This window comes from Scomber scombrus, chromosome 12 (genome assembly GCF_963691925.1).
Source record: "Scomber scombrus chromosome 12, fScoSco1.1, whole genome shotgun sequence".
In the NCBI taxonomy this organism is placed as follows: Eukaryota; Metazoa; Chordata; class Actinopteri; order Scombriformes; family Scombridae; genus Scomber; species Scomber scombrus.
In genome coordinates, this window is record NC_084981.1 from 22,234,283 (window position 1) to 22,261,127 (window position 26,845).

Consider the following 26,845-nt stretch of genomic DNA (forward strand, 5'->3'; position numbering starts at 1 on the left):
GTATGTTGTGTTGAGCACATCATTTACATACTCTGCTCTGCTCTGTGCATTAAGAAAATCACATTTTATCTATTAAATCTGTGTTTGATCACTTTCCATGTTTGCTTGGTTTTCACGCTCTTCTGTATTAAAGTGCCACGTTGGAGTTTGCCGCCATAATTATGACTTGGATGTTGATAGGAACAAGTCAGAAGCACGTAATTACTGTAAATCCAATATAACATGACCTGAAACACATCAATGAGCCACACCATTGCAGTGGGTTACATGTTTCTTGGCCCTGAAGATTTTGTGCATGTTAATTTGTTAAGAAATGGCTCCGATGTTGTGGTTCAATGACGTGTTTTAAATAGTTTTGGGCAACAATGGAGGTCTACAGCACAAAGGAGTAAAATATATCAGGCTTTGGATACACACACATTGTTTGTTTGGGAGATGAGATTTGTTGCTAATAAGAAAATATCGAAATCTAACAGGCCTATCCTGTAACAGTCTCAACTGGACATTTGGTAAATGCAGAGTGCTGAAAGTCATTTAAATTGAAATTGAATACATTTGTCATCTGTTGAACTATTGAAGACACTAGAGACCATTTTCTGGCCTAACATCACTCAGCAGAGGGACATTTGTGTATTTCTTGAAGGACTGTTTGCACAAAAGATATAACAGCATTTCACTAAAAATATAGTTAATAGTAGAATTTATAGTAGAGGTAGTATAGCACAGAACATTTAAACTGCTAATTAACCTGAAACCTGAAATATCCACAACACTTGACTGAAAGGAGATAACCCTAACCCTAACCCTAACCCTAACCCTAACCCCAACCCTAACCCTAACCCTAACCCTGACCCTAACCCAACCATTATTTACTGCATGTTTACGATGATCAAAAGATAAACGTATGACATAAACGCTGTAAAGGATATAGGATAAACAACTCTCCCTCTTCAAGACCACTGTTCTTCTTTATTCATATTCATATACAATAGCTTTAATTTTATATTATTTTATTTGACTATCTTTTGAAAAGGTTGGTGCTGATAAACTCTGCAGATGCATGACTTGGGATGATTTATTGCTTTGTTATTTTCATAAAAACTTGCAGATATTTCAACATGTAAATATTTAGATGATTTCACTTTAACAGGTGTTTTGTTGGAATATGATGATATGAAATAAATTAATCGGACTTTTACACATTGCAGCTTTTGTGCAGACTTTGCTTTTTGCCTCAGTGACAGTCGCCACAGTCAAGTAAACATATTTCCATAAAATGAAAAGTCATTGTGGGGGGCTTTTAATAAAAATAAAAAAAAGATTGCATTTCTGCTACTTAGAGAGAATATGTGACGTAGAATCACAGCAGCTGCACAGACTTTTAAACAGGTTTATCAATTTTTATTACTTTTATATTACTGTACAAATAGATTCACACACTTACGTACTCAATAGTTTTTGTTTTTATTTGACAGCTTTATAGCATTTTGTTTTAAACTTCAACTCTTATGTCAAAGCTTTATTTCTAATATCCAGAAATTGTATCTCATGGTTAACTTGCTACTCACTGTATATACACGTAGACAGCAGCAAATTTAACGCCGGGGTAGTCACCTCTGTGAATGCTTACAAGTATACTGTGGGAAGATGTCTATTAGCTCTACATCATAACTGATTGTCAATCAGTCAATCAGTTTTCTTGCAGTTTTGGTTGTCACAAAATACTGGACATTCATGTGTAATGTATGAAAATCAAAACAAACGATGATTTAAATACCAAAATAATTATTTTTAATACAAAGTAACAGTGGGATAACACTACTACAGTACATTAAAGTTGAGCCTAAATTTTAAAAGTATATTCTGTCATATTGTGTTAATAATATGGCTACAATGAAAATAAAAAAAACAAGTGTGTGGAATCTATGCATATATATCCATGAGTACTGACTGATTAAAACGCTACATAAAGAACCCTCATTATATCCTGAGCCAGAGCAGATTTTAAATCAGGACTATGTAAACTGAATCAATTAAAGTGAGATAATAAGTAAGAGATAATAAGCTGTTAATGAGCCAGATAGATGGTTTTATTGCCTTCTCTCCTGACTTACTTACTTTATACTATCAAGAAAATGCTGTTACTACTATGTAATACATTTTTTCACTGGATAATTTGCTTGAATGTTCCAACTTTCCAGCAAAGAATGCTACTTTTATCACTAAATATATCACAATACTATCAAAAGTGATATTGTGGCTTCAAACATCAGCACTCTGTCTATACATGTCTGTATTTATGTGTGTTTTGTCTCATTATCAGCAGAACAGTCTCTTCTCCAAACACTGCTGCCCAGAGCAAAACAGTACACCAACATGAAATGTGTATGCATCTCACCTGTTTCCTTTTTTTTTTTACATGGTTTTATGGATTCAGTTTACATGGGATCAGTGCATCACAATGTAAATTTGCCCTGTATAGCCTAATTTGTTATGTTTGGGAAATCTGCAATTTAAAGCAACATTTATTGACATTTTTGTCCATTTCTGGGCATTGAAACAAGCTGTTAACTATAACATACTGTAGATTTATAGATATTGGACATTTTACTGAGGGAGAAGGAGTAGATGTCATTTTAAAGATGTTTAAGCGGTTATGATACAGACACACATTATTGTTCCATGCAGACTATCTTTATATGTCTGAAGAAGAAAGTTAGTATAACCTAAAATTTAGTGAGCTGTTTCTTTACTCAGCAACAACAATGAAGATATTTAAGTTTTTTTCAGTTTCAGTTAAAAAACATTTGCCTCCTCTGGCTGTTTCCAAATCTGTTCAGTGGGCACCTGGGTAAAACACCCCATAGCCTCAGGTGCTGCAAAAATGAAGGGTGTGTCTAGTGTTTGTACCAATACAGGGATCTGCTGTGGGAAGGGATATCTCTTACCCGGGATAGTCAAACAGGTTTGACTGCAAACTAACCTTTCCTATAAGGGTCTGTAATACCTTCTGCTGCCCCGTTAGTTCAGAGGAGAGGGCTGTTGACTCGGCACCGGGAGAAAGAACAGGCAAAGATGGCTGCAAATTCTGCTCAGCCTATGGGGAGCCTGCCCAGCGGACTGGGGATATGCACCACAGCCCCGGATATATTTTACCTGCCTGAACTGGTGAGTGGACAATGACAGAGGACAAAGAAGCTGACCTTGAATTCAGTTATGGGATGAATCTGTTCAATGTGGTTTGAACTGTAATTTTACTCCATTAAAACTGTGCAGACAGTATTTAAAAAGAAAAAAAGAAGAAGAAATATTATGATTTAGATGAGCTTCTTTTAAAGTGAAAAAATAATATACCACATTAATGCTTTCAATGATGGATAAAAAGTGAAATTGGTCATTTTTCAGTTGACACATTATTAACAGTTTTTGCATTAACTGTAATGTTCGACTTTTTCCCTGATAACTTTTTTGACATTTTTGAAATAAGAGCCAAAAATAAAATGAATTCTTCTTCTACAACTCACATCAACATGATGTGATGATTTCATGACTCATAAATATTAGAAGATGTTTTGAAATGAGTGCTGGTAAAAGTGACTCTTGGAACAAAAGTGCATAAAAATTTGTACTTTGCTGAAATGGGAGATTTCACTTGAAGAAAGAACCTCACATGGTGGAGAGGGGGGTAACCCATCCACACACATCTTTTCACATCTCACATTTCACTCATATTGTATTTTGTGCTACTGATCTATGAAGAAATGCGGTCAACACTTCTTCTCCCTGAATGATGACAAAAGATAGAAACTGCTCATATGACTGCTGGATATATAACTGCCCAGAGGAAAGTGTTTTAATCTAAAAAATCGACTTCAATTCATTTAAGGTTGTTTATTTTAGCCTTTCATTTATTAACAAAAGGGGTTGTGATGTGGATGCATGCTCTGTGTCACCAGTGCCCTGCTTCACCTACTGTATTTGCATCAAGATGTGCACAGAGCTGCTTGAGAGCAGGTGACAGGACTGCACACATCTGAATGTCCAAAAGACTAAAGAGGCTAAAAAGAGGCAATTTATCTTCACAGCTTTTGTGCAAAAGTTTTGATAGCACAAGACAAATGTTTCCATACTGCAAAAGATTAACATAGGTTATTGAGATGGTTGTCTCAGACTGTTCTCTGCATCTGTGGGGTCTCTTCAAAATCCAGGCTTACGTACATATGCCTTGCCTGTTTTACATGTTGACCACTGTTTAAGTTACTTTTACTGCAATATACTGCAATGTTTCCAGTGTTGTTGTTACTGAGCCCTATAACTGCAGTGTATTAAGAGAAAAGGGGGAAAAAGCAGTTCAAGTAACTTTATTTCACCTTAAAAAAATAATGTAAATTCTTTAAAAAATACACTTGTACCCCAATGACTGACTTTTGTCTTTAGAAAATCAAGACATAAAAGCTAAATGAAAGAATATGATATGTTTTTTTATTGTATTACATAATTTCATCATCATACATGTGGATGAAAAAGGAATGTAGTAATCTGACTAGCATACTGTAGTTCAACTATATTATTCACTGTCGGAAAGCTAAGAGACCAGGGACCAGACATTTCCCTGAGCTATAATTCTCATTATGTATGTACACTTGACACAATGCGTTTGCTGGCGAACATCCAAATCTGACGGATAAACTGCATCAAAGCTGGGAGGTTTTGTTCTGAAGTGCCTCCGCAGGTTGGACTCTTGCCCTCAGCAGTTTTACTCTACACATATTACTCATTCCAGTCGCTGATGAATTGACTATTTTCAGCATCGACTTTTCTTTTTTCAGTGTTGATAATGACATTGTACCATTTGTTATCTAAATTGAATATGAACTAGCTAGAAGCGCTTCTTCCTTTTTTTTTTGCATTTGCACATCACCACCAAACATACTACCATGTAGACCAGGAACTAGTTTCCATTACAAAAGAGCGCTCCGCTGGCTTTGTTGTGGCAAAAATTTTTATTTGTGTGATTCTTCTTCAGGTTTTAAATTGTACGTATTTGTAAACAGAACTGATTGGCTAGCTGGTCTGATTTGATTGCCGGGCCGGAGTTGGACTGCGGGCTGCCAGTTGAATAAGATGGGTTTATGGTGACCAGCAGCTCACATTTGGCCTTTATGTTTGAGTCTTTTTTAACTTTTACAATTTTCTTCTGTTTTCACTTGCCTGAGGCCATTTGAAGCTGATTTGTATCCCTGTGTGGAGTGTTTCAGAGCCCAGAAAGCAGTGTCTTAGAGATGTATAGGTAGAAACTCAACACTTTCTAACATAGACATTGAACTATGTTTTAAGGGAGGACTGAGAGGTTTTAAGATATCTTGCAATTCACTATATAGATCAGATCATATAGCTCAGTGAGATGTGTGTCTACTGTCTGTTTGGTGTTGTCTTACAAAAGGCTGCAAAACTTTGTGTTTTGAATAAATGTTCAATTGAGACAGGGTCATGCCTTATCTTATTGTAACTTGTTGCATACACACATTCAAATATACTGAAATCAATTTATTTCACAACAATAAACAATACAACTGTTCTGTAACTCCATCCATCTTTGTTTGGCAGTAATAGTAAAATTCATAAGCGTCTTCAATTTCCAATATTTCAAAGTGACAACTCAGTAAAATCATTGCTGAGTCAGTGTGACTGTCCAAAAAGTCTACCAACCCTCGGCAGATACCGTGCGATATATTAGGTTTTTTTTCCATGCAGCAGTCAAACTTCTGTGACCTTTATAGTCATTTTGGCTGAGCAGAGTTTTTCCGTGGAGTCAAATGTTTTAATAAGCCTCAGGCAGATCTAGACTCGTTTAAAAATAAGTGGATTATGGTTATTGTTGGGTTGTGTTTTAACGTGTATGAATTCCAGATAAGTTACATTTTAACCCCAACCCTAACCCTAACCCTTACTCTAATGCAGACATGATATTTTAAAGGTGGATGGGTGCTATATACAAACAGTGGAAGTGTGCAGTGAGAATATGTTCCTCAGCACAGATCTGATTCTGATCAGACCTCTGAACTGTTAAAAAGACTTATCAGTGTGTTGACTCTTCCTGCTGTTCAGACACCATTATTTTGACTTAGATGGGGCTTTATAGGTCACCTTTGTTACTGATTAAACATTACCTGGGTGGAAGCGGATTTACACAGATATACTGTTGGCAAAAAGCTCAATGGATTTATATTTACTGGTAAACTTAAGCTTACATTTTTCTGTACAATCCCAGTTAAGAACTGGTTTATCGAGCTGCGGTATGAGCTGGCCATGAATCACATAAGCAAACAGAAAAATGAAGAAAAGCAAACACATAACTGAATTAGGGTTAGGGTTAGGGTCTGTATGCAGATCAGAGGAAGATTTTCTCCTTAAGTCAACGAAACCTAGCGAGTCAAAACAGCTTTCTGCTGCTGGTAGGATTTCACGTCTTCAGGGAGTTACTCCATTAATCTTAGCAAGTCATTTAATTATCAAAGTGGGACAAAGAAAAGGAGATTGACGATCAATAAATGGCTAGAAAATAAAGGAGGTGACTGAGGTGAACAGGTAAATGGCTTTGAAACAGTCAGGTGTGTGTAATGTTGTTTGAATTGAACGAACAACAGAAAGCTCAAATAATCACAGGAAAATATTTGTTTTACATAACTCACACTCTCTGCACATATCAGAAATCAAACTTGTTCTCGTAATTCTATAATATAAAAATATATTTTCATCTTTCCCCCCCCTTTTTTTTGTGATGTCAAATTGTTCAACATATAGTCCCTCCAGCTTGAGAGATTTAACTTTAGCGCCCGTATTCACATTTTTTTTCATGCCTTTTACAGTTTTTGAAAGATCATAGTTCAAGTTTACTGAAGTAATTTTCATATTTCATTGAAATATTTTGGTTGATTGGACTCTGCAGTGTATGAGCTTCTACAGAGCAGCACAGGATCACAGTAGGCACTGCAAGATGCTAATTATACAATATATCATTGGAAATGTCTTGTCTTCTCAATTTTTTCCAATTAAAAATTCTTATTCAAGTTTATCTTTACCTAAATATAATGAGCATGGGTGCTACAGATTCTCCAGTATGCTGTACAACTTCTACACTAAGTATAGCTGTGAAGTCTCAAGTTAAAAATGTCTTTTCAGTTGCATATTCTAAATTTATTTTTGGAGCAAAATATCTCATTTAAATCTTTAGTCTTTTGCAACAGAATTCTTCGATTGTAAGTATCATGAGCTTGCTGCTGAGTAAGCAATAGTGGCATCCAGCAGCTAGTAGCAGATGTGCCTTCAAGTGTTGATTGACACCCATGAGCTCCTATTACTGACTTTTGGCCTCCTCTGATTGGTAAGAAGGGGTGACGCTGGCAAAGGGCCATTGACAAAATCTCTCCATATCAAGACACATTGTTGATCACATTTCAACTAAAATTGAGAGGAAAAAACTGATATACTGTGGCTTTAAATTGCGTATATATGTAATTTGTGGAAAATAGCGTCTTAAAGGGGGGATGCTTCTCTCTCTGCACTTAAAGCTGCACCTATGCTCAAGTAAATTTGAATATTTTAGAAGCCAACAATATAAGTGAACAGTGAAAAAAACAGAAACAGTCCAAAGAGTGTCACAGAAAGTAGAGAAAAGTTTTTTATACACAACAATCTTTCTTGACTCTCCAAGTGCTCTCAAAAAAAGAGGAAAAATGCCTCCAAAAATAATTTTCAAGAAAAAAGAGGTACACCCAAATTAACTGAAGTACTAAATCACTGCAGCACTCCTTTAATGTCAATTTGAACAAAAGTTAATGTGAGAAATCATAACACATGCTGTCTTCTTCCCTCCATCTCTGCAGGTGTTTGGTGGCTTGGTGTGGATTTTGGTAGCGTCCACACATGTGCAACCTCCAAATCCTCTGGGTTGGGTGATGTTCGTCTCTGTCTTCTGCTTCGTCATGACCTTCCTCTGGTTGATCGTCTTTGCAGCGGGGGGTCACAAGAACAGCTCCGGCTGGGCTGCCGCTGTAAGACATGAGAGAGAGAGAGAAAAGATGACGTGAGAAAGAGGAGCGAATGAGACAGGAAACAAAAATAAAGGAAACTGTGATGCTCTGTGGCCATGTTGTCATGGTATATAATCTCTCTCTCTCTCTCTCTGTTTGTGTGTGTCTGTGTGCGTGTGTGTGTGTTCAGGACTTTGCTTACCACGGCCTGGCAGCGTTCTTCTACCTCAGTGCCGCAGTGATCCTGGCTTACATCACCCTCTTGTTGAAATCACCCATTATCCTCTTTAGAATCTATCAGATTGACATCGCCGCTGTGGTGAGAACTGATATTAAATTTACTAACAACATGTGCTTTTTATTTCTGTGGATAGTTTACTTTTGACATTTTTTTAATTGACTAACTGTTCAAACTAAAAACATGCTGAAAATTTGGGGTGAATAAACACAAATAGATTAGTTAATAAACTGGCCTTGCATTCTAGCTGAACACGCCTTTAAGATCACTAATGAACATCCATCTCATCTATTTATCCTGTTTACAAACATAAATGTAAAAATTAGGAGTTAAATAGTGTAACTATGGACCTGGTTGTAAGTACATCAGCTCACACCTGGCAATAGAAAGGGCCTTGAGTAACCACTTATGATCAGTTTCCCACTTCCCCACTCTACATGCAAATAAACACCACACACATCAACACACATCAAATCCATTTGCATAAACCAAACGTGTTGTTGTTTTTAATGGGCAGCAATGCACTTCCTGAAATTTGCAAAGACCTTGGTGCGGGTGAAAGTCAGAACTTTTCGGCCTAAATGATGATTAGCATGAAGTTGCCAGTTTAACTCCCGGTAAAACGACAACAGTCAGAAAGTGTGAAGTTCTTTCAGACTTGTTCACTGATATTATTATTATTATTATTATGATTATTATTATTATTATTATTATTATTATTATTATTATTATTATTATTATTATTATTATTATTATTATTATTATTATTATTATTATTATTATTATTGTGTTGACTGGCTGACACCAGTCAACACAATAGGCAGAATGTTTTAGCTCTGAGTCTCATTGCTCTGTGTCAATTTTTGTGTGTTTCAGGTGTTCGCCTACTTGGCCACGCTCCTCTACTTCATACACGCCATCCTGTCCGCCATCAGGTGGAAAAACTTCTGAGGAGCAACACTGAATCACAGACCTGTGTGTTCAAGAAATATTGTGCTGTGCTGTCCCTGTACGTGTGTGTGTGTGTGTGTGTGTGGTTGAGTTACCCACATGTGATCAACCTGTTCAGATTCAACAGAGGGAGAATGTTCTCCTTTGTGCCATGATCAATGTTCTTTTATACATAAACAGCACAACTAGATTCATAATGAATAATGTTGAGATTTTATGACGGAGCACCATAAAAAAATAAATTAAAAAAAGTGTAATCTGAAATGATAAATGTGAAACAAAATTAAATGAAATTCACATTTTAAAAAGATTAAATGATCAATTTAACAAACAACAAACATATAGGAAAACATAATTTTGAGCCACTGATCATTTTTTGTTTAACAAAAAAAAAGGGGTTTTATATCTTTAGTTATTTTAGAGAAATGTTATTTCAGTTATCTCACAAAAGTAATCAACATACAACGTTTCTACTAGTGTAAATGAAAATCTTATGTTTTAGATTTATTGTCTATGCTGAGCCTTTAACAGTAATGTTGTGCAGAGAAAGTTAATGTTGTACACCTGTTCAAGATGAGTTGAGATTAAAACATGCTTAATGACCTTTAACAAAGAAAAGAATTGAATTGGGAAAGAATGGATAAGGTTACACTGAATAAGAATAATTGTTTGGGTGGTAATGAAGCATTGTGAAGTTAAAGAAATGGTTTGATATTTTGTGAGAGAGACTTATTTAACTGAGCAGATTGACTCCTGATTATATACCCCAGTTCTCATAGGGACTATTTCTTCTTGGGCAAAAGAAAGCTAACAGTGAAAGTGTGTGGATTCTCCAGAGAAACCATGATATTGTTTGCTGTTGGATTTTTAAAAATGTCTTTGAGCACCAAATATGAAATTTCACTCACTTGGCAGAAACCTTGTTCTTGTTCTTGTCAAATAAAGCCAGAACATTAGTTGCAACTGCAAAGGTGTTGAGAAATGTGTCTTTTGTGACTTGAGTGGACTAAAACTCATCTATAAACTCCTTTCCCTTCTCTCAAAATATATTTAAGTATTTTTCTCTAACAAAACAAAACAAATCAGACAGATAGAAATTGAGATTCAACGTTCTCTTCAGTTTCTATAAAGTTTTAGCTGTAAAAAAATGTATCTCAACTGTATTATTACTCATATTGTCAATTGCTTTTTCTTTGTCATCTTGTATTAATGCCAACATCTTTTTTATGTATAAGACCTCTGGATGAAATTTGTATAGTTTTACTATTTGAATACCATTTTTACCATTAAAGTTCACCTAGTTAATTTCAGTTTTCAGAGTCGCTCAAACGTATCGTTTCAGTTACTGAGAGAGAACAGGTGTAGCACAGTGTCATTGTTAATCTTGTGTACAAATCAAGTCAAACAATGAAGGTGGGTAAACATTGACCTCATTCTTTTCAATATTTAAAGTCGATAAGCAGGATAAGAGTCCTGGAACTGCAACAACAGCTACGTTCAGAAACAAAGCCTCATTTTGCAAAACAAGTTGGGAAGAACAATAATTAGACCAAAGGCTTGAGAGTTTGAGTTTGCTTTAGATTTTTACATTAATTCAGTTATGATTTGATTGTGTAATGATCAGATCTAAGTCAACAAGAGCTCTGTATAGTATGTAGACTACTTTCTATAGTTCATTTGATATGATTGACAGATAACTGACTATGTGTCCAGTGCGATAATGGACTAATGCTCTGATAAACATAAGAGTACATATATCAAAATGCTCCAGGTGAGGCTCGAACTCACAACCTCGGCATTGCTTCACAGCATACTGTCTTATAAGTACCGCGCGCTAACCGATTGCGCCACTGGAGCTTACATGGCCAAGATACTGTGTACATAGTATACTACAGTGTTTTTTCACTATGTCTACACTAATGCACTGAGAGCAGAGCATCAAAATGAAAAATAAACATTATTCAAAGACAATTAACAAAAATAAAACTAATAGGAACAATGTGAATGTGCAGTCCAGGTTTATACGTTTCTTTTTTTATTATTTGTATAAAAACACTGTGAAAAAAAAGAAAAGTTGAAATATTGCAAAAAACTTTTATGCTTGGTTGAGATGAAAAAAAGAAGTGTTTCGATAAAAAACTAAATTGAGGTGATAAAGCAGCAGAAGGATCAACAAGTTCAGCTGAAGTGTCATTTTTACATAAATGAGCTCCAGTGGCGCAATCGGTCAGCGCGCGGTACTTATAAGACAGTACACTGTAGAGCAATGCTGAGGTTGTGAGTTTGAGCCTCACCTGGAGCATTTTTGTACTTTATGGGACACAAAGTTGAAGAAATGAGTGTATCAACAAAAACAAACTGTGAAATAAGTCATGACATAGTTTAAGAATGTAACGAAAATGTCATTGGGACTTTTGCTGAAGAGAAAAACTATGATATTCAACTGTCTGTACTTTGACTTGGCTTTCTCTTAAGCTGTGCAATTTTGGACTGTCCCAGATGAAAGACTGCTTTTGTTTGCTTTATCTTTCTTGGCCAACTTATACAGAACCATGATGTGTTTTATCACTGTTATGCTGATGACATACAGCTATATTTTCCATTAAAACCCTCAGATCTGAACAGTCTAGATTAACTTAAATCCTGCCTCACTGACATTAAATCTTGGATGTCTCAAAACTTCCTTAAATTCAATGACATCAAGTATGAGTGATATTACCTCTATCATATATATGAAACTACAGAAATGCTTCAGGTGAGGTTCGAACTCAAAACATCGGCATTGTTCTACAGCGTCTTATAAGCATGCGCCACTGGAGCTTATTTCCATTACTTTAGCTAAATATGTTAGCCTCCTCTATATGTGTGTGTCTTTTTGTCACCTTGAGTCAATCAGTGTATAATTTCACAGTTAAACACCACACACATCTTCCCATCTACTCACCATCAAGGACTTTTGGTTAGCCACTTAATTTGGTTGTTCATTGTCCTAATCAATATTGTCACAGGCACTTTACATTTGTCATCATGTTTGAATATCTCTAATCTTTAATAGCATTATGTTATATGGCATCATGGAGGTTTTCCATTATTTAGCCTAGTTCACACTTGAGATGTATTTCATATGTGCTGCTAACATATACCAACACCATATTGTCTAATAAAGTACAGAACTGCTCCAGGTGAGGCTCGAACTCACAACCTCGGCATTGCTCTACAGTGTACTGTCTTATAAGTACCGCGCGCTGACCGATTGCGCCACTGGAGCTTGTTCTTGCTGCTTCAGCTAATATGAGCCTCCTTTATGTGTGTGTGTTGATTCGTCTGCCTCTTTATCACCTTAATGCGATGGGTGTATCATTTATACAACAGTCACAATCTGAAGCTACTTATAGCTATTGTATGTAAGGAAAAATAATCAAAGAAAGTGGTACAGTCCACTAGCTCCTAGGCAATATTGTCACATGCACCTTAAATTTGCAGATAATGCCCTAAAAGCCCAGAATTGGGCTTAATGTTTGATGTGTTGGAATTGTTGATTTCACACAAACTAGAGCTTTGTTCACATCAATGTTCATAAATGGTGTTTTAATCCAGACCACTTTAACAACTCTCAGCATTATGTTAAACACCACAGTTAATAGTGTCCAATTAAATGCTCCAGGTGAGGCTCGAACTCACAACCTCGGCATTGCTCTACAACGTACTGTCTTATAAGTACCGCACGCTGACCGATTGCGCCACTGGAGCTTATTTGCTTTATATTAGTTAAATATGTGAGCCTCATTTATATGTAGGGTAACCCTACGCATCTTTATTCTTGTGCTTTTTTGTCACCTTAAGTCAATCGGTGTATAACTTCACAGTGAAAGATTGCACAAATGTGAATATGCCTATCTATCAGTCTCACATTCAAGGACTTTAGGTTAGCCACTTAATTTGTTTTTTCATTGTCCTTATCAATATCGTCACATGCACTTTACATTTGTCATCATGTCGGAACATCCCTCATTTTTTATAGCATTATGTTATATGACATCATGGAGGTTTTTCATTATTTAGCCTAGTTCACACTTGAGATTTTTTCATATGTGCTACTAACATATGGGTCAATGACGTATAAGGATTTGCAACAACTCAATTGTAGAATAATAAAAAACAAGCATATCTAATGCACTAGTTCAAACATTCAGAATGTTGTGTAACTGAAGATCCATATTATACATTTGAAATTAAGTGATTTTAGTGGGGGGTTTTCAAGATTAATTGGCACTGGCCTTAAAAAGAGTCATGTGGTGCGACCATGATTCATCTTGAAATAAATCAATTTACTTAACATGCTTCACATCTTTTTTTACAAGTTTTCAGTAATATAAAGTGTTTGGAAACAAAGTATTTGAATTTTTTTTAAATGTTTGTAAATGATGATCTTTTATTTAGATAAGATATTTCAAGATGAATCATGGTCGCACCAAATGACTTTTTTTTCAGGCCAGTGCCAATTAATCTTGAAAAAACCCCACTAAAATCACTTTCAAATTGTAATATAAATTGTCAGGTACACAACATTCTGAATGTTTCAACTACTGCATTAGATATGCTTGTTTTTTTATTCTAAAATTGAGTTGTTGAAAATCCTTATACGTCATTGACCCATATACTAACACCATATAATCTAATAAAGTACAGAACTGCTCCAGGTGAGGCTCGAACTCACAACCTCGGCATTGCTCTACAGTGTACTGTCTTATAATTACCGCGCGCTGACCGATGTACCTGATGTGATCACGAGAAAACAAATACTTTGATTCCTGTCAGATGTTTGAAAACTGCTCATTTTTTTCCACTGAGCTCACTCTTATTCGGTAACATATGAAGACAGAGAATGCAAAAAGAGATTGGCTAATTCAGCTTATAGTAAAGAGGTCAAAGGTCAAACCACAGTGTCTTATGGCTCTGGGCATATTCATTATGATAACCACATCCCCACAGCCACTAGTGTTCAATTAAATGCTCCAGGTGAGGCTCGAACTCACAACCTCGGCATTGCTCTACAACGTACTGTCTTATAAGTACCGCGCGCTGACCGATTGCGCCACTGGAGCTTATTTGCTTTATGTTAGCTAAATATGTGAGCCTCATTTATATGTAAGGTAACCCTACACATCTTTATTCTTGTGCTTTTTTGTCACCTTAAGTCAATCGGTGTATAACTTCACAGTGAAAGATTGCACAAATGTGAATATGCCTATCTATCTGTCTCACATTCAAGGACTTTAGGTTAGCCACTTAATTTGTTTTTTCATTGTCCTTATCAATATCGTCACATGCACTTTACATTTGTCATCATGTCGGAACATCCCTCATTTTTTATAGCATTATGTTATATGACATCATGGAGGTTTTTCATTATTTAGCCTAGTTCACACTTGAGATTTTTTCATATGTGCTACTAACATATACTAACACCATATAATCTAATAAAGTACAGAACTGCTCCAGGTGAGGCTCGAACTCACAACCTCGGCATTGCTCTACAGTGTACTGTCTTATAAGTACCGCGCGCTGACCGATTGCGCCACTGGAGCTTGTTTTTATGTCTTCAGCTAATATGAGCCTCCTTTATGTGTGTGTGTTGATTCGTCTGCCTCTTTATCACCTTATTGCGATGGGTGTATCATTTATACAACAATTACCATCTGAAGCTACTCATAGATATTTTGGGTAAGGAAAAATATTCAAAAAGACAGTACAATCCACTAGTTCCTAATCAATATTGTCACATGTACCTTACATTTGCAGACAGTGCCCTAAAAGCCCAGCATTGGGTGTAATGTTTCATATGCTGATTTCACACAAACTAGAGCTTTTTTGCTTTGCTTTATTCCAGACCACTTTAACAACTGTCAACATCATGTTGATCATCACAGTTAATAGTGTCCAATTAAATGCTCCAGGTGAGGCTTAAACTCACAACCCTCGGCATTGCTCTAGAGCGTACTGTCTTGTAAGTACCTTGCGCTGACCGATTGCACCACTGAAGCCTGTTTAAGTACTGCACTACTTAAAGCCTTTTTCACATCAATGTTCATAAATGGTGTTTTAATCCAGAACACTTTAACAACTCTCAGCATCATGTTGATCACCACAGTTAACAATTAAATGCTCCAGGTGAGGCTCGAACTCACAACCTCGGCATTGCTTTGCAGTGTACTGTCTTATAAGTACCGCGCGCTGACCGATTGCGCCACTGGAGCCTGTTTAAGTACTGCAATACTTAAAATGTAGCACGTTCAACTTCTGTGCCCGTGTGTTGAAGATGTTGCTGTTGATGTGATCACGAGAAAACAAATACTTTGATTCCTGTCAGATGTTTGAAAACTGCTCATTTTTTTCCACTGAGCTCACTCTTATTCGGTAACATATGAAGACAGAGAATGCAAAAAGAGATTGGCTAATTCAGCTTATAGTAAAGAGGTCAAAGGTCAAACCACAGTGTCTTATGGCTCTGGGCATATTCATTATGATAACCACATCCCCACAGCCACTAGTGTTCAATTAAATGCTCCAGGTGAGGCTCGAACTCACAACCTCGGCATTGCTCTACAACGTACTGTCTTATAAGTACCGCGCGCTGACCGATTGCGCCACTGGAGCTTATTTGCTTTATGTTAGCTAAATATGTGAGCCTCATTTATATGTAGGGTAACCCTACGCATCTTTATTCTTGTGCTTTTTTGTCACCTTAAGTCAATCGGTGTATAACTTCACAGTGAAAGATTGCACAAATGTGAATATGCCTATCTATCTGTCTCACATTCAAGGACTTTAGGTTAGCCACTTAATTTGTTTTTTCATTGTCCTTATCAATATCGTCACATGCACTTTACATTTGTCATCATGTCGGAACATCCCTCATTTTTTATAGCATTATGTTATATGACATCATGGAGGTTTTTCATTATTTAGCCTAGTTCACACTTGAGATTTTTTTATATGTGCTACTAACATATACTAACACCATATAATCTAATAAAGTAAAGAACTGCTCCAGGTGAGGCTCGAACTCACAACCTCGGCATTGCTCTACAGTGTACTGTCTTATAAGTACCGCGCGCTGACCGATTGCGCCACTGGAGCTTGTTTTTGTGTCTTCAGCTAATATGAGCCTCCTTTATGTGTGTGTGTTGATTCGTCTGCCTCTTTATCACCTTAATGCGATGGGTGTATCATTTATACAGCAATTACCATCTGAAGCTACTCATAGCTATTTTGTGTAAGGAAAAATATTCAAAAAGGCAGTACAATCCACTAGTTCCTAATCAATATTGTCACATGTACCTTACATTTGCAGACAGTGCCCTAAAAGCCCAGCATTGGGTGTAATGTTTCATATGCTGATTTCACACAAACTAGAGCTTTTTTGCTTTGCTTTATTCCAGACCACCTTAACAACTGTCAACATCATGTTGATCATCACAGTTAATAGTGTCCAATTAAATGCTCCAGGTGAGGCTTGAACTCACAACCCTCGGCATTGCTCTAGAGCGTACTGTCTTGTAAGTACCTTGCGCTGACCGATTGCACCACTGAAGCCTGTTTAAGTACTGCACTACTTAAAGCCTTTTTCACATCAATGTTCATAAATGGTGTTTTAATCCAGAACACATTAACAACTCTCAGCATCATGTTGATCACCACAGTTAACAATTAAATGCTCCAGGTGAGGCTCGAACTCACAACCTCGGCATTGCTTTGCAGTGTACTGTCTTATAAGTACCGCGCGCTGACCGATTGCGCCACTGGAGCCTGTTTAAGTACTGCAATACTTAAAATGTAGCAAGTTCAACTTCTGTGCCCGTGTGTTGAAGATGTTGCTGTTGATGTGATCACGAGAAAACAAATACTTTGATTCCTGTCAGATGTTTGAAAACTGCTCATTTTTTTCCACTGAGCTCACTCTTATTCGGTAACATATGAAGACAGAGAATGCAAAAAGAGATTGGCTAATTCAGCTTATAGTAAAGAGGTCAAAGGTCAAACCACAGTGTCTTATGGCTCTGGGCATATTCATTATGATAACCACATCCCCACAGCCACTAGTGTTCAATTAAATGCTCCAGGTGAGGCTCGAACTCACAACCTCGGCATTGCTCTACAACGTACTGTCTTATAAGTACCGCGCGCTGACCGATTGCGCCACTGGAGCTTATTTGCTTTATGTTAGCTAAATATGTGAGCCTCATTTATATGTAGGGTAACCCTACGCATCTTTATTCTTGTGCTTTTTTGTCACCTTAAGTCAATCGGTGTATAACTTCACAGTGAAAGATTGCACAAATGTGAATATGCCTATCTATCTGTCTCACATTCAAGGACTTTAGGTTAGCCACTTAATTTGTTTTTTCAGTGTCCTTATCAATATCGTCACATGCACTTTACATTTGTCATCATGTCGGAACATCCCTCATTTTTTTATAGCATTATGTTATATGACATCATGGAGGTTTTTCATTATTTAGCCTAGTTCACACTTGAGATTTTTTCATATGTGTTACTAACATATACTAACACCATATAATCTAATAAAGTACAGAACTGCTCCAGGTGAGGCTCGAACTCACAACCTCGGCATTGCTCTACAGTGTACTGTCTTATAAGTACCGCGTGCTGACCGATTGCGCCACTGGAGCTTGTTTTTGTGTCTTCAGCTAATATGAGCCTCCTTTATGTGTGTGTGTTGATTCGTCTGCCTCTTTATCACCTTAATGCGATGGGTGTATCATTTATACAACAATTACCATCTGAAGCTACTCATAGCTATTTTGTGTAAGGAAAAATATTCAAAAAGGCAGTACAATCCACTAGTTCCTAATCAATATTGTCACATGTACCTTACATTTGCAGACAGTGCCCTAAAAGCCCAGCATTGGGTGTAATGTTTCATATGCTGATTTCACACAAACTAGATGCTTTTTTGCTTTGCTTTATTCCAGACCACTTTAACAGCTGTCAACATCATGTTGATCATCACAGTTAATAGTGTCCAATTAAATGCTCCAGGTGAGGCTTGAACTCACAACCTCAGCATTGCTCTAGAGCGTACTGTCTTGTAAGTACCTCGCGCTGACCGATTGCACCACTGAAGCCTGTTTAAGTACTGCACTACTTAAAGCCTTTTTCACATCAATGTTCATAAATGGTGTTTTAATCCAGAACACTTTAACAACTCTCAGCATCATGTTGATCACCACAGTTAACAATTAAATGCTCCAGCTGAGGCTTGAACTCACAACCTCGGCATTGCTCTACAGTGTACTGTCTTATAAGTACCGCGCGCTGACCGATTGCGCCACTGGAGCTTGTTTTTATGTCTTCAGCTAATATGAGCCTAGTTTATGTGTGTGTGTTGATTCGTCTGCCTCTTTATCACCTTAATGCGATGGGTGTATCATTTATACAACAATTACCATCTGAAGCTACTCATAGCTATTTTGTGTAAGGAAAAATATTCAAAAAGACAGTACAATCCACTAGTTCTTAATCAATATTGTCACATGTACCTTACATTTGCAGACAGTGCCCTAAAAGCCCAGCATTGGGTGTAATGTTTCATATGCTGATTTCACACAAACTAGAGCTTTTTTGCTTTGCTTTATTCCAGACCACTTTAACAACTCTCAGCATCATGTTGATCACCACAGTTAACAATTAAATGCTCCAGGTGAGGCTCGAACTCACAACCTCGGCATTGCTTTGCAGTGTACTGTCTTATAAGTACCGCGCGCTGACCGATTGCGCCACTGGAGCCTGTTTAAGTACTGCAATACTTAAAATGTAGCACGTTCAACTTCTGTGCCCGTGTGTTGAAGATGTTGCTGTTGATGTGATCACGAGAAAACAAATACTTTGATTCCTGTCAGATGTTTGAAAACTGCTCATTTTTTTCCACTGAGCTCACTCTTATTCGGTAACATATGAAGACAGAGAATGCAAAAAGAGATTGGCTAATCAGCTTATAGTAAAGAAGTCAAACCACAGTGTCTTATGGCTCTGGGCATATTCATTATGATAACCACATCCCCACAGCCACTAGTGTTCAATTAACTGCTCCAGGTGAGGCTTGAACTCACAACCTCGGCATTGCTCTACAGCGTACTGTCTTATAAGTACCGCGCGCTGACCGATTGCGCCACTGGAGCTTACTTGCTTCATATTAGCTAAATATGTGGGCCTCTTTTATATGTGTGTGCGTTTTTATCACAGTGCGATAGTTGAATAATTTATACAACAGTCACCATCTTGTATGTAGAGCAATGTACAGGTTGTGTGTTGAAGCAGCTAACTTCACAGTGAACGACCGCACAGATCTGACCACACTGAACACACTTTACATTTGCAGATAGTGACCTAAAAGACCAGAATTGGGTGTAATTTTGGACGTGTTTCAATTGCTTATTTCACACAAAGTCTAGTTTTTTTTCACATCATATAACACAGGTAATATCATCTAACTAAATGCTCCAGGTGAGGCTTGAACTCACAACCTCGGCATTGCTCTACATCGTACTGTCTTATAAGTACCGCGCGCTGTCCGATTGCGCCACTGGAGCTCTTTTAGGCTGGTTATTACATATGATACAGCCACCTCTTCATATATTAGCCCATTAACTACTAAGGACCATTTTGTAAAGAATAAAAAAAACAAAAACATTTGTTTTTGTACTTTTCTTTATTTGATTTTTTTAACATAAAAAATATGCTCAGATCCATAAGACACTGTGGTTTGAACTTTGACCTCTTTACTATAAGCTGATTCATATGCCGATCTGTTTTTGCATTCTCTGTCTTCATATGTTACCCAATAAGAGTGAGCTCAGTGGAAAAAAATGAGCAGTTTTCAAACATCTGACAGGAATCAAAGTATTTGTTTTCTCGTGATCACATCAACAGCAACATCTTCAACACACGGGCATAGAAGGTGTTTACAAGTCCACATGCTAAATTTTAAGTATTGCAGTAATTAAACAGGCTCCAGTGGCGCAATCGGTCAGCGCGCGGTACTTATAAGACAGTACACTGCAAAGCAATGCCGAGGTTGTGAGTTCGAGCCTCACCTGGAGCATTTAATTGAACACTATTAACTGTGGTGATCAACATAATGCTGAGAGTTGTTAAAGTGGTCTGGAATAAAGCAAAGCAAAAAAGCTCTAGTTTGTGTGAAATCAGCATGAAACATTAAACCCAATTATGGGCTTTTAGGGCACTGTCTGCAAATGTAAGGTACATGTGACAATATTGATTAGGAACTAGTGGATTGTACTGCCTTTTTGAATATTTTTCCTTACACAAAATAGCTATGAGTAGCTTCAGATGGTGATTGCATTAAGGTGATAAAGAGGCAGACGAATCAAAACACACACATAAAGGAGGCTCATATATTTAGCTTAAGCAACAAAAACAAGCTCCAGTGGCGCAATCGGTCAGCGCGCGGTACTTATAAGACAGTACACTGTAAAGCAATGCCGAGGTTGTGAGTTCGAGCCTCACCTGGAGCATTTTTGCACTTTATTAGACAATATGGTGTAAGTATATGTTAGCAGCAGGTATGAAAAAAGCTCAGGTGTGAATTGGGTGTAAATAAACCAATGAAAAACATCCATAATGCATTTTTGTGCAAACTTACATAATGTCATAAAAAGATTAGGAGTGTTCAACAGTGCCCTCCAGTCCTGTTTTTTAAAATTTATTTGTCGTTGTCAGGTGAACTTTAAAAACCAATAAAAACTTGGTTGCAACAGCAGCTGGAAAAACTATTTTTTGCGTAAGTTGTTTTGTTGTGAAGACCTCGGGGGTTTCTTCTACAGTACTGGATGTAAAGGAGGACAGAATTTCTAGTGTTCAGACATACCGTCTATTACAAATACGCTGATACAGCAGATTCAGTGAGGACTACAGTCACACAACATGCTCAGGGAATTAATAATTTACAGTGAACCATCTGGACCCCGGTTTTAGAAACTTAATCACTTCATAAATATCTTTCCCTTTATTGTGGCACTAAGAAAAAATTACACTTTACAAACATTTATTTTCCCGGACTGACCTTTCCTGATGCTTTTGTTTGTCGGTGTCTGGATGGTAGAAAGAACCCTTAAAAGGTCACGATGTGCAGAGTGCACTGTAATGATGGTCAACAGGTTTAAAGCTAAGCATTTAGCCGATGTTTAAACTGCATCCCACAGGCATGTTGTTCAGAGATAAAACAGAAACAGGAGAGGAGAAAAAATACGTGGATAAATTAAAGGAATTGTTTGAAAAAATGTTCAGAGTTAGATAAGAATGATGCATGTTATACTTTTTACTAATTAACATGCTGTATGTTGTTTGTTTAATCTATACAGAAGCAATGTCAGTCAGACTAGCTGTTTCCTATCTCTTAGTCTTTATGCTAAGCTAATTGACACAAGCCATTAGTACACTGACATTGTATTGATAGAACTTTTGGTTAGAAAGCAAATACAGGTATTTCCTAAATTGTGTAATTATTCCTTTACTTAGACAAGTTCAATACTTAAAAGGTAGCTATTTCCCCTACATTTCCACAACTCAAGTGATAGAAAGTCTTTTTCCCCCTTAATTACAGGCATAACATTTGATTCCAAACATGATTATGCCAAAACTCTAGTGAGATTTAAAAAGGTGCAAACCATGCTAGAAAAAAAATATTCTTAAACACATCAGTTTCTCCTTAACCTCTCCTGTCCCCTTGATGATTTGACTTTGTTCATTTCATTATTAATCCAGACAAGCTGTGGTTCAGTGAGGGGAAAATAAGTTTTGATTAATGAACTCATTTTGACAGTTAAACCTTAAACTTTTCTGTTATAGAGGAAGAAGAAGACCTTGCTGTCAGAGTTCATTATTTTACAGATGCAACATTCATGAATTAATGCTACAGAGACAGAAAAGTGCTCACATTACAATAAGTTTTGGCATTTTAAACTTTATTTCAATGGTGTACATTGTGCGACAATTCCATGTGGACGAGGAAATAGATTTTTTCTGACAGATATAGGGAAATTTTGATATCAGTGTGAGTCACAACACTGGCTGTTAATGATGTTTTCAAATGAGATATCTTCAGTTTGAGAAACATGTAACTTTCGTTCTTGGTTGACAAAACAATCACACGTTCAAAAATGAATAACAAAAGCTGACATTCTGCTTCACAAAAATGAGCTCTTCACATATGGATCTGCTTCCATACTTTCAGCTTTTCTTGCCAGAGTTAAAAGTCTGAAGCTTCAGTCCAAACATCTGTTCTGTGGTCCGACCCAGCCATCAGTCCACTCCTGCACTACCAGATGGTACGTTTGACGCCCGCCCAGATGGAGCGTTTGGTTCCTTGTGCGGCTTTGACGTCGCCCCAGTTCAGCCGGGTGTTGGGGATCTCGTCCTCGGGCTCTGGGTTGGGTCGCACCTCCTCTTTGGGACTCCCCACCACTATGGGCAGGGGGCCGCACTCCGTCCTGAACTCAACGACATGGAGCTGCTTCTTTTCTGCCAGTGTCAGGTGGGTTTGCTGCAGGATGAAAGAAGAAAAAGAAGAGGAATAGATGTTAGTAATAAGAGGGACAGCAAGACTGAGGCTCTGAAGTCAACTGGACAACCTCTATAAGATTTAGTGTGCCTGATGATGGAAAAGGAAACAAGACAAAAAAGAGAATAAGGGATTGTAGACATTAATTTCTACACTGCTTGTTTTAATTAGTAGCTCCAGAATTTCAATGTCTGCAGTGAAGGAATGATGCACAGAGACACATTTTTGTGCTAAACAAGTATTTAAAAATAAATAAATGAATCTTCATGTTATAAGTTTGAGATTTAAGTATCAAATTTGATTTTCCCTGACTTCTTAACTTCTTGAAAAACAGCGAGTTCTGAGAACGTGAGATGATATTTCTTAAACAGGATGCATTGGGTAAAGTGTCATCAGGGATCTGCCAGAGATCTATAGTACATCAAATGTTTTCAGCCTCTCTGTAACGCATGAACGAAGATTTTGTTTTATTGTTTCTGTCTTTTCACTGAGAGAGTAAAAGAAAGAGTGCTTAAAACAAATTTCTCTTGTACGCCTGCCGTGTCGACCTGGCCTCACCTGACTGGTTAATCCATTGAAGAGAGCCCTGGTGATGTTGTGGAGATTGCAGGACCCTTCTACTTTGCAGTACATGTCCTTCATGCCAATCAGCTTGCACAGAGTGATGACAGCACGGTGGCATCGCAGACCGTAACCTGCAGAGAATCCAGCACAAAAATACACACATGGATATTAACACGAGTCAACGCTGGGGATGGACAATATAAAGTCTTCTTCCATGTGATATGTTAGTTTGTATGGCTATATTGACATATCTTATGCACTAGTAAATTGTCTTGAATTTTGACAACAATGCTTTATTTCATGGGTCTCTAAATTTGAAATTATTTAAGAATTTAAGAGCCAGTGTTAATACCCTTCCAATGAATTACTACAATTGCTCGTGTGACAGAGAGGATTTTAGTTAGTGCACAGCAGAGTTAAGACAATTGAACATATATGGAGGATGTAGTTTCCCACAATGAATACACAATTAATTCATTTTTACTTGGTAATTTATACCAAATTACATCATTCTTTCTAGGAAAATGGCCTGGAAATCATTATTATCATTATTATTAGTAGTAGTAGTATGATTACTACAGACCTGTGAAATAAAGCATTACCTGAGTTCCTCATGGTACACAGTGTAGAGTCATATAGCTCAACCCATCTGAGTACACACTAAGCTTCATTGAATACTGCTAGCTAAATGCTGAACAAATACAGACATACCTTCGTTTTGTTTCTTCATGCGAAGAGTTGTTCTTTTGAACCTGGATTCAATGTCATGAAAAACTGTTGGTGAGAAAAAAACAAAAAACCAAAGAGTTATTCTCACTGTAGACAGAGCAGGAGGAGAAGGAAATAAAAGACGGCCAAATTGACTAGCTGAAGTCTAATTTACACTTGTGTTTTCTTTTGCAACTTTTCCTCTGCTCTCCCTCAGGTTCTGTGTTTCTCTACCTGCCCACCAGATGTCTCTCTCCACATGTCAGTGTCTCCTGATCACTGCAGCAGCTGTGGCTCGTTAGTTATTCAGCCGCACAGTCCCCGAGTGGGAGTTGAGAGGACTGTACAGCTCCATAGCTTCAGGTTAAAATCCTGCTCTGCACTCTTAAAACATCTCAATGGCTGCTGTTCCTACAGCCACACTTAACAAGATAGAGTTTGTAATGGGATGTTGCAACAATAGAGAGGACGGAGGGGATGGATGAGAGGAGAAAAGCTGTAAAAAAGAGGTAGATAATTTGGATCCAACCAAATGTTCCACTTTGTATCCTACTGGGTGAAGAAATATAAATGTCATACACACACACACACACAAACAAACGCTGCAGTATGGACTGAACATTTGCTATGACTGCAGGAGGTCCAGGTTAATTTGTGACTCACAGATCCAAACTGTGACAAAATCAGAGCATATACAAAAAAGAGTAAACATCCATGATACACACTTTTATATTCTAGTTTTTTAGCGTTTTTGCTGTTTTTTTCAGGCTCTGACTCCAACACTGCACTAAAAACTGTTCCCTGAGCTAAACCTCAACCAAAAAGACTAAAAGGTGTTTGTTTGGTTGTCCTTTGAAGAACAAGGCCTGAAGACAGCCAGACTGCCTAAAACACACTGGAAAAGCCAAATTCAGATTTATGCAAATACACTTTGACTGTGTGTGGCTGAGCAACAATAAAGCCACATTAATATTCACACTGTAACCCTGTTTCTAGGGGACTAGGATTAAATACAAACTACAAAAAAACAACTGGAAGGTCAGCAGAGCTCAAACATCTGCCAGATCTGACTTGTAAAGCTGCTGTCTCCCTAATGTTTTCTGTTTGTTTACCAGATTTGTTTTTCCATCAAAACAACACGTCTGCTGGCCAAACTGGGGGACGTGCAGATGCTGGACTTCCAAAAATAACCGATCTGCGCAGTATAACAATTACTGAGAAAAACTGTTCATCATCTGGTGCAATAAATCCCAGATCTGGATTGTAAAGCTGCTGTCTCCCTAATGTTTTCTGTTTGTTTACCAGATTTGTTTTTCCATCAAAACAACACGTCTGCTGGCCAAACTGGGGGACGTGCAGATGCTGGACTTCCAAAAATAACCGATCTGCGCAGTATAACAATTACTGAGAAAAACTGTTCATCATCTGGTGCAATAAATCCCAGATCTGGATTGCCACCAAAACATGAGCGATTATTGTCCTGAAGGCGACCTGTCTGCAGAATTACAGCTGAGTTAACTTTTAGGGATATCTGAATGTGTATCAAACAAGCAGAGGGGTACAAATAAATCATTTTATATATTATGTAGAAAATCTGATTTAATTACAATTACAGTAAGATAAACCTCCAAAGAAATAACTAATCACGTGACAATCCAGACAGGTTGCAGTGACAGCTGGCATGTAAACAAATTTGATTATTTTGACCAGAAATTAAATGAATTAAACTTTTAAAACTTAATCTAGGTTGAAATACATGCCCACACACCCCCTAACAGACGCTTCTCCTCTGGTTTCTGGCCAAAACAGGAAGCTAAATTTTTCCTCCGGTGGGCGCAGTGGAGGCTGATGACTCACACACACACACACACATTAATCTTCCTGGCTTTGCCCTACAGCATCAGCGGCAGCGATGGTGGCAGAAGCCAAATGGAGTTTTACAATAAGAAAGTTCAAGTGGTTCACTTTAACTCTTATACCTTTCTCCACAAATCCATTTTTTAGATTATGGTGCTTGTAAGAGTACGAGCAGCAGATATGATGGAAGGAGAGGAGAAGAAGAGGAGGAGAGGAGACAGAGGAAGGAGAAGGAGAGGAAGAAGAGAAGGATGTAGAGGAGGGTGAAGGAGATGAACATGTTGACTTACTGGTGTGGTTGTTGTATCTCTCTATGTAGTACAAGTAGTGGATGGCTCTGTTCTTGGCCTGCATGACAGAAACAAACATGACATTTAGTGTCATTTATGGTGGTGCTTTAGCTACATTTTAGCAAAAATGGTCAGGAATATTTCCTCTAATAGTGGCTGGTAATTAATTAAAAGCCAGGTCTCTGATAATGGTCGGGGGCACTGTTGTCATGAACAAATAAAGGTCGGCCCCAAAAACAGACCGGGGAAAAAACAAGGGTGGATAAACTCCAGGTGCTTGTTAAATAGTTGTTACCTGGATGTAAGTCCAGTGTTATAAGTACCTATGGAGCCCTCTCATGTTGGTAGTATAATGTAATGTAATAATTCAAGCTAAAACAAAATGTCCTCTTTTGGTTAACTGGTAGACTATGCACTATGTGACGAGGGGTCCCATGTAGACTTTGCTTTACTTGAAGGGGTCACAGGTCAAACATTTTTGGGAATCACATGTCTAAAATCTCCATAACAGCTACTTAAAACATGGTCAAATCTGGGACTTTTGAGGCTACATTGATGAAAAGTCCATGGTAAGAATTTTGAAGCAATGACAACCGGGCAA

At 37.5% G+C, this 26,845-nt stretch overlaps 2 protein-coding genes and 19 non-coding genes across 21 annotated transcripts in view; 4 read left to right on the forward strand and 17 right to left on the reverse strand.

Moving 5' to 3' along the window:
- Positions 1–3,075: 3,075 nt before the first annotated feature.
- LOC133991980 (myelin and lymphocyte protein-like) lies at positions 3,076–9,222 on the forward strand. The gene is made up of 4 exons (XM_062430610.1): positions 3,076–3,168; positions 7,887–8,054; positions 8,224–8,352; positions 9,148–9,222. Exons 1-4 carry the CDS (start codon positions 3,076–3,078, stop codon positions 9,220–9,222), a joined length of 465 nt encoding a protein of 154 aa, XP_062286594.1.
- Positions 9,223–10,985: 1,763 nt separating this feature from the next.
- trnai-uau (transfer RNA isoleucine (anticodon UAU)) lies at positions 10,986–11,079 on the reverse strand. Its single transcript has 2 exons — positions 11,042–11,079; positions 10,986–11,021 (listed from the first exon to the last, which is right to left on the reverse strand). It is a non-coding gene; the product is annotated as a tRNA-Ile (tRNA).
- A 351-nt stretch (positions 11,080–11,430) lies between these two features.
- Positions 11,431–11,524, forward strand: trnai-uau (transfer RNA isoleucine (anticodon UAU)). Its single transcript has 2 exons — positions 11,431–11,468; positions 11,489–11,524. It is a non-coding gene; the product is annotated as a tRNA-Ile (tRNA).
- Positions 11,525–12,396: 872 nt separating this feature from the next.
- On the reverse strand, positions 12,397–12,490 carry trnai-uau (transfer RNA isoleucine (anticodon UAU)). The gene is made up of 2 exons: positions 12,453–12,490; positions 12,397–12,432 (listed from the first exon to the last, which is right to left on the reverse strand). It is a non-coding gene; the product is annotated as a tRNA-Ile (tRNA).
- A 388-nt stretch (positions 12,491–12,878) lies between these two features.
- Positions 12,879–12,972, reverse strand: trnai-uau (transfer RNA isoleucine (anticodon UAU)). Its single transcript has 2 exons — positions 12,935–12,972; positions 12,879–12,914 (listed from the first exon to the last, which is right to left on the reverse strand). It is a non-coding gene; the product is annotated as a tRNA-Ile (tRNA).
- Positions 12,973–14,233: 1,261 nt separating this feature from the next.
- trnai-uau (transfer RNA isoleucine (anticodon UAU)) lies at positions 14,234–14,327 on the reverse strand. The gene is made up of 2 exons: positions 14,290–14,327; positions 14,234–14,269 (listed from the first exon to the last, which is right to left on the reverse strand). It is a non-coding gene; the product is annotated as a tRNA-Ile (tRNA).
- A 389-nt stretch (positions 14,328–14,716) lies between these two features.
- On the reverse strand, positions 14,717–14,810 carry trnai-uau (transfer RNA isoleucine (anticodon UAU)). The gene is made up of 2 exons: positions 14,773–14,810; positions 14,717–14,752 (listed from the first exon to the last, which is right to left on the reverse strand). It is a non-coding gene; the product is annotated as a tRNA-Ile (tRNA).
- A 575-nt stretch (positions 14,811–15,385) lies between these two features.
- Positions 15,386–15,479, reverse strand: trnai-uau (transfer RNA isoleucine (anticodon UAU)). Its single transcript has 2 exons — positions 15,442–15,479; positions 15,386–15,421 (listed from the first exon to the last, which is right to left on the reverse strand). It is a non-coding gene; the product is annotated as a tRNA-Ile (tRNA).
- A 306-nt stretch (positions 15,480–15,785) lies between these two features.
- Positions 15,786–15,879, reverse strand: trnai-uau (transfer RNA isoleucine (anticodon UAU)). Its single transcript has 2 exons — positions 15,842–15,879; positions 15,786–15,821 (listed from the first exon to the last, which is right to left on the reverse strand). It is a non-coding gene; the product is annotated as a tRNA-Ile (tRNA).
- Positions 15,880–16,268: 389 nt separating this feature from the next.
- Positions 16,269–16,362, reverse strand: trnai-uau (transfer RNA isoleucine (anticodon UAU)). Its single transcript has 2 exons — positions 16,325–16,362; positions 16,269–16,304 (listed from the first exon to the last, which is right to left on the reverse strand). It is a non-coding gene; the product is annotated as a tRNA-Ile (tRNA).
- A 575-nt stretch (positions 16,363–16,937) lies between these two features.
- Positions 16,938–17,031, reverse strand: trnai-uau (transfer RNA isoleucine (anticodon UAU)). The gene is made up of 2 exons: positions 16,994–17,031; positions 16,938–16,973 (listed from the first exon to the last, which is right to left on the reverse strand). It is a non-coding gene; the product is annotated as a tRNA-Ile (tRNA).
- A 306-nt stretch (positions 17,032–17,337) lies between these two features.
- trnai-uau (transfer RNA isoleucine (anticodon UAU)) lies at positions 17,338–17,431 on the reverse strand. Its single transcript has 2 exons — positions 17,394–17,431; positions 17,338–17,373 (listed from the first exon to the last, which is right to left on the reverse strand). It is a non-coding gene; the product is annotated as a tRNA-Ile (tRNA).
- A 390-nt stretch (positions 17,432–17,821) lies between these two features.
- On the reverse strand, positions 17,822–17,915 carry trnai-uau (transfer RNA isoleucine (anticodon UAU)). The gene is made up of 2 exons: positions 17,878–17,915; positions 17,822–17,857 (listed from the first exon to the last, which is right to left on the reverse strand). It is a non-coding gene; the product is annotated as a tRNA-Ile (tRNA).
- A 362-nt stretch (positions 17,916–18,277) lies between these two features.
- On the reverse strand, positions 18,278–18,371 carry trnav-uac (transfer RNA valine (anticodon UAC)). The gene is made up of 2 exons: positions 18,334–18,371; positions 18,278–18,313 (listed from the first exon to the last, which is right to left on the reverse strand). It is a non-coding gene; the product is annotated as a tRNA-Val (tRNA).
- A 119-nt stretch (positions 18,372–18,490) lies between these two features.
- Positions 18,491–18,584, reverse strand: trnai-uau (transfer RNA isoleucine (anticodon UAU)). The gene is made up of 2 exons: positions 18,547–18,584; positions 18,491–18,526 (listed from the first exon to the last, which is right to left on the reverse strand). It is a non-coding gene; the product is annotated as a tRNA-Ile (tRNA).
- Positions 18,585–18,938: 354 nt separating this feature from the next.
- On the reverse strand, positions 18,939–19,032 carry trnai-uau (transfer RNA isoleucine (anticodon UAU)). Its single transcript has 2 exons — positions 18,995–19,032; positions 18,939–18,974 (listed from the first exon to the last, which is right to left on the reverse strand). It is a non-coding gene; the product is annotated as a tRNA-Ile (tRNA).
- A 298-nt stretch (positions 19,033–19,330) lies between these two features.
- On the reverse strand, positions 19,331–19,424 carry trnai-uau (transfer RNA isoleucine (anticodon UAU)). The gene is made up of 2 exons: positions 19,387–19,424; positions 19,331–19,366 (listed from the first exon to the last, which is right to left on the reverse strand). It is a non-coding gene; the product is annotated as a tRNA-Ile (tRNA).
- Positions 19,425–19,741: 317 nt separating this feature from the next.
- trnai-uau (transfer RNA isoleucine (anticodon UAU)) lies at positions 19,742–19,835 on the reverse strand. The gene is made up of 2 exons: positions 19,798–19,835; positions 19,742–19,777 (listed from the first exon to the last, which is right to left on the reverse strand). It is a non-coding gene; the product is annotated as a tRNA-Ile (tRNA).
- Positions 19,836–20,253: 418 nt separating this feature from the next.
- Positions 20,254–20,347, forward strand: trnai-uau (transfer RNA isoleucine (anticodon UAU)). Its single transcript has 2 exons — positions 20,254–20,291; positions 20,312–20,347. It is a non-coding gene; the product is annotated as a tRNA-Ile (tRNA).
- Positions 20,348–20,686: 339 nt separating this feature from the next.
- Positions 20,687–20,780, forward strand: trnai-uau (transfer RNA isoleucine (anticodon UAU)). The gene is made up of 2 exons: positions 20,687–20,724; positions 20,745–20,780. It is a non-coding gene; the product is annotated as a tRNA-Ile (tRNA).
- A 1,428-nt stretch (positions 20,781–22,208) lies between these two features.
- The window catches only part of mrps5 (mitochondrial ribosomal protein S5), a 30,158-nt gene continuing 25,521 nt past the window's right edge, over positions 22,209–26,845 (reverse strand). Inside the window, exons 9-12 of the mRNA XM_062430709.1 lie at positions 26,245–26,302; positions 24,101–24,163; positions 23,384–23,520; positions 22,209–22,807 (exon numbers count right to left, since the gene is read on the reverse strand). Coding sequence (XP_062286693.1) covers positions 22,583–22,807; positions 23,384–23,520; positions 24,101–24,163; positions 26,245–26,302 — 483 coding nt within the window. The 3' untranslated portion in view covers positions 22,209–22,582. The remainder of the gene's footprint in view (positions 22,808–23,383; positions 23,521–24,100; positions 24,164–26,244; positions 26,303–26,845) is intronic.